This window comes from Harpia harpyja, chromosome 11, assembly GCF_026419915.1.
Source record: "Harpia harpyja isolate bHarHar1 chromosome 11, bHarHar1 primary haplotype, whole genome shotgun sequence".
NCBI classification, from domain to species: Eukaryota; Metazoa; Chordata; class Aves; order Accipitriformes; family Accipitridae; genus Harpia; species Harpia harpyja.
Window position 1 is genome coordinate 34,946,437 of NC_068950.1, and position 4,960 is coordinate 34,951,396.

Here is a 4,960-nt window from a genome sequence, read left to right on the forward strand (position 1 = left end):
GAGATAACCGAATGGTAGGAGTGCAGCACAGTGCCACTGGACTAACCACCCAGCACCAGACGTGATCCCTCTATCTGCCACTGCTAATTGCAGATTCAGTCGTCAGCAAGGGAATGCAAATCCCTGTATGCCCCACTCATCACCTGTCACCTCCTTGCCAGTGACACCTTTAGGAGCTGTGCAAGGAAAGGATGTGGAATTTAACAAAAGGGCTGAGGAAGCATCAGAAGGCAAAAGAAAGAGATAAAAGCCATCAGCATCCTTCCAGTCTGCACATCTTCCCCCTTGCTGGCTCCCCTGGCATCTCCTGCTGGTGGCCAACACCCAGCTGAGGACTAGAGGCTGGGTCAGAGCAGCACCCAGCAGCACGCTGCAGGGACACAGACTGCTCCCATCAGCCGTGGTGGGGAGACGGCTCTGCCTGGATCTGTTGGAAAAGAGGCCAACCACGCATCGATAAGATGAATTAGTTGTCTCAGCAGCACCGGCAAAATGAGCGAGAGGAGTGGAGCCCGTGAGGCCCGGCCTGCTTTGTTTCAATTACAGCAGCTGCCAGAAGAAAAAGATAACCTCAATATTGATGGCAGGAGCAGCAGAGGTGCCCTTGTGGGCTGCTGGGAGCAGGTAGAAGAGGAAGGGGGGAGGTGGAAGAGGCGGGAGGGAGCAAGAGAGATGGAGGAAGGGGAGCAGGGTCTCAGCCAGCACCCCATGGGAGAGCCTGGCTGACTCCCCCAGGCTGGTGAGAAAGACCCACCTGATCCCGTTGTCCTCATCCCCACGAGGAACAGCTCCTCTTCACCCTGGGCAGAGCATCCCCCCGCAGAGACGGGGTAGAGGGGTGCAGAAATTCAGCTCAGAGCATCATCAGCAGGACATGCACCACACATGGTGCTGCATAACGCTGAGCAGAAAAAACATCTCTTTGCTCCCCACTAAGGCTGCGGGGCCCAGAGAGGAGATGGAGAGTTTAGGGGAGGCATTAAGTGGGGCTGTGTGGGATGATGGACGGAGCTGGAGTGAAGGGCTATGGGGCTGAGACAGGCATGGGGGCTGCCCAGGGTGCAGGCAGGCGCAGCTGCCTGCCAGGGATGCAGCACCTGACTGCTTGAGGGCTGGGAGCCCCACAATATGCACGCAATGAGGACTGGTCTGGGCACCGGGGACAAGATGCCCAAGATGATTTTGGACTCCATGTGGGAACTTTGGCCCTGGAACAGCAGCTCAGGGCAGGCACCCCAACATCACACCTACAAGCCGGAGATCGAGGTGCCATGCCAAACTTCCTCCTGGCAGTGCAGGGTTAATGCCCTGCCCTGGGGGGGGACTAAGCCCTGGGTTCACACCCTGGCAGGAGGTAAGGTATGAAGAGATGGGGGTCTCTTCGGTCTTCAATCCCTTTACCTCCAGGCCTCTGCACAGGGGAATGCAAATCACCGCCGGCTGCTGCTTCATGGGGTCCACATCCAGCCCCAAGTCCCTGTGCCCAGAGAAAAGCCCATGGCCAGCCCGGCGCTGAGCGAGTCTCCCACCCTCTCTGGGGAAGGGGCCCCACCAGAGGCCAGGCTGAGCAGGGTTCGCTTCACAGAGGTTTTATTCGTACTCTGGATATCCGCATCACCCTCCCATCTCGCTTCTCCCCCAGGAGAGACCCCAGGATCCTCACCCCCGTCCTCCCAGGGCTGTGGGCCCTGGATACAGCCCCTAGGTCTCCAAGAGGGGACAAGGCCACCATCTTGCGGCCACCCATCACCACTGCACATACCCGTGTGCAAGGCCTGGAGGGTCCCCAGGATGTGACAGCTATGGGGGTACAGGGTTTAGACCATGGGGAGCTGCGACCTCCCACCGCTCCTAGTGCCCCCATCCACTGGGATCACATCCTGCGGGGCACACACTGTCCCTCCCCTCACTCCCCAGCCAGGACACCCAGGGGTGCCAGGACACCCAGGGGTGCCAGGATGGGCAGAGCGTGCCGGTAGTGCTGCTCCCATCCCAGTTCTGGCCCCTCCACCCCTGCCCTGCTGCTCCGTGCAGTGTCAGCCAGCAGTGACCAGGGACCTCCCGGTTTGCACGGCAGGCTTCATTGAGCACGGAAAGGCAGGCAGCAGTAGAGGAAGGCTCAGAACTGAGCCCTGGGGCTGAAAATGCAGCACCTCGGGGAGTCTGAGGGGGATTTTCATCCGTGGTCACATCGTGGGAGTACAACCCACATGGGGGATGCTGGAGGGGGTTGTTATTCCAACGCTGCTGGTGACCAGCAGCCCAAAGCAAGTCCTTCCGTGCCTCTGGGAAGCAAGTTGACGTGGTCTGCACACTACTGGGTTCTGCAAGGCTGCCCAGCCTGGCTTAGTGCTTATTTCCCTCCTTCTGCTTCTTCCCCTCGTGATGGGGCTGGCTGTGGTCTCTGTGGTGGTGGTGAGTGCGGGTGGCAGGTTCCTGGTCCCCACTGGGGTCTGTGGCTCTCTCACTGCTGACCTCTTGGTGGTGGTGAGGACGGAGGGGGTTGTGCTGGTGGATGGGGGTCTCTGACTCCTTCCCCTCTTGTTCGGGTAGCGGGCTCGGCGTTACAGGGACCTCCATGGTACTGTTAGCCTGAGGAAAGTAACACAAGGGCTGGTGCAGTATGTGAATGCACACAGAGACCCGCAGTGAGCCTGGGAGAATGCCTGTGCGCTGGGATGAAAGCAGACCAGCATCCATCATACACAAAGCTGTGTGGGTCAGAGCAAAGGCTCTCCAGCCTTGACCTAGGGCACAGGGAGGACAGGAGAGACTGGACCACATAGAGCACAAACCTCTGTACCTACATCCCTTGGCTCAAGCTGTCTGTGGTATGGGGAATTCCTGAGCCAGGAAAGGGACTTTGCATTTGATATTTCTAAATGGATTTTTCTTCTAGGAAGTGACTAATTGCCGGCTGAGCCCAGAGCTACATCCTTTTCTTTGCTCTGAGCTTGCCACCTCTGGGTCCACTGTCTGCCCCTTTCTTATAGCAGAACAGCCAGCAACCCTGGTTAGCTTTTCCAGACCTGGGCTATGACCCCTTTACTCTGTTCCTTCTCAGCCTGAAAGCTCTGACCTATTTCACTGCCCTTATTCCAGACCTTTCATCACCTTCCCTCTCAACCACGGCCAAGGGCGGCTGCCAACTCAGAGCCTGTCCCTGACGTGAAGATAAGCTTGTTTTTTTCCTGATGTGCGATGCCAGAGGAGAGAAGGGAGCCTGGCTCCAGTCAGCATCCCTGCTCCGTACCTCCTGGGTGGCGTTGGGGTAGAAGGAGCAGTTGCCACAGAAGTCCTTGCTGTGGGTGAAGCGGATGGCCGACTCCACGTAGGGGAAGTGGAGGAAACTGTAGGGCAGCTGGATGTGGAAAGCCAGGCGGCCGCACCTGCGGGGAGAAGCCATGGCCCGGCTCAAGGCAGGGGCACCCCAGACCAGCCATGGGGGAGCTTTTGGAAGCCCACCAAAGCTCCGTAACCCCCCAGGAAAGCCTCAGCTGTGATGGGGGACACTCACCGGTCATAGATGAGGAAGTCGTCCTTGTCACCCCCCAGGACCTGCCAGATGTCGGGCTCCTCTGGCTCCGGCTGGAAGACGGGGACGCCCGGCGGGGCCTGGCGCTCCAGCTCCCCGAACATGGCGCGGGAGAGCGGCGCCTTTTCGTTGACAATCATGTAGCGGACATCGACCGTGCCCTGCCGGGCCAGCCTCTCCTGCAGGCCCCCGAGGCTGCGGAGAAGGAGGTGCTGGGAGAGGGGGGTGCCGGGTTGGGGAACCGCCATGCCGTTCCCCAAGATGGCGGGGCCAGGTTTGGGGTAGGGGGAGCAGGGCTCACCTGTGGGCCTGCTGCAGGCAGAAGTGTCAGCTGGCCTTCAGCAGGGCCACCACCGTCACCTGCCCTTCTGCGCCTGCCATGGGGCTCAAGCCGTTGACGCTCCATGCCGGCGCTTCCTGGCAGAGCCGGCTGCTGTTGGCCGCCCCCTCGGAGGCCAAGGCCGGCCCCAGCCCCAGCCAGGCAGCCAGGGCCAGCACCAGCAGCCCCATCCCGGACCCCCGGCCCTGGCGGGGGGAAACAGGGCGTTGATCCCCCACCACTGGCCTCTGCCTCCCTTCTGCCCTGGGGCTCGACCCAACGGGGTCCTCCCAGCCCCCAAACCGCCTCCCCGCACCCCCCTCTGGGACAGACAAAGACTGGTGGGCAGTGTTGGACTGGTCCCAGCACGGCACTGGGAGCCGGCACCCTCGTGCCGGGGGGGGGTGGGGTGAAGAAAGGGGGATGAGGTGAGGGGATTGGGGTGCCCAGCTCCTGACAAGCACGGCACCTTCGCCGCCAGCTTTTGTGGGCACCCACTGCCACAGCTGGGTGCCCCGGTCTCCCCCCGGTGCTGAGGCATCCGCTCTACGCATCGGGGGGGTGAAGGTCCTGCTCCCCCCATGGGCCTTCTCCGCCTCCCTGACTCAAAAACCAAACCCAGCCCCACCCGGGGGTCTGTCTTTGCCCCAGAGATGGGCAGGGATGCAGCCCCCATCATCTCGGCCACCAGCGGGGAGTCACTGGGACAGGGATGGTTTCACCTTCAGGTCACCTTGAGAGTCCTCAATGCCCCATGAAGTGCTTGAGGGGCGCACAGAGCCTTTAACCCCCCTGCCCCCAATATCTGCCTGAAGCCCCTTCCTCCCACAGCCCCCGAACCCTGCCCACCCCACGATACACCCTGTCCCTCCGGGATGCAGCACATTTAATGGTCAGGGGGAGGACATGGGGCTGGGGGGGGATGATCCAGGGAGGTGGGGATGGAGCAGGGGGCTGCGGGGTCTGGTCAGGATGGATGTACCCCCAATCCCCAGCCCTCTCCCCCGCGAGAACGAGCCCTCAATACCGCACCTTTCCTCACTACTGTCCTCTGGCCAGACCTCGCTCCCAGCCCCAGCAGCTCTCGGCAATGCCCAGCTGGCCCT

The 4,960-nt window shown here is 61.2% G+C and overlaps 1 protein-coding gene across 2 annotated transcripts; it reads right to left on the reverse strand.

Annotated features, from left to right (window-relative positions):
• Positions 1–1,573: 1,573 nt before the first annotated feature.
• LOC128148480 (selenoprotein Pb-like) lies at positions 1,574–4,960 on the reverse strand. Of its 2 annotated transcripts, none has more exons than XM_052802341.1 (5): positions 4,887–4,960; positions 3,837–4,060; positions 3,518–3,730; positions 3,254–3,389; positions 1,574–2,592 (listed from the first exon to the last, which is right to left on the reverse strand). In XM_052802341.1, the coding sequence occupies exons 2-5, from the start codon at positions 4,043–4,045 to the stop codon at positions 2,347–2,349; spliced, it is 804 nt and encodes a 267-aa protein (XP_052658301.1). In that variant the 5' UTR covers positions 4,046–4,060; positions 4,887–4,960; the 3' UTR covers positions 1,574–2,346. The 2 variants fall into 2 exon arrangements, with proteins under 2 accessions (XP_052658301.1, XP_052658303.1); XM_052802343.1 differs by having other exon boundaries at positions 4,882–4,937.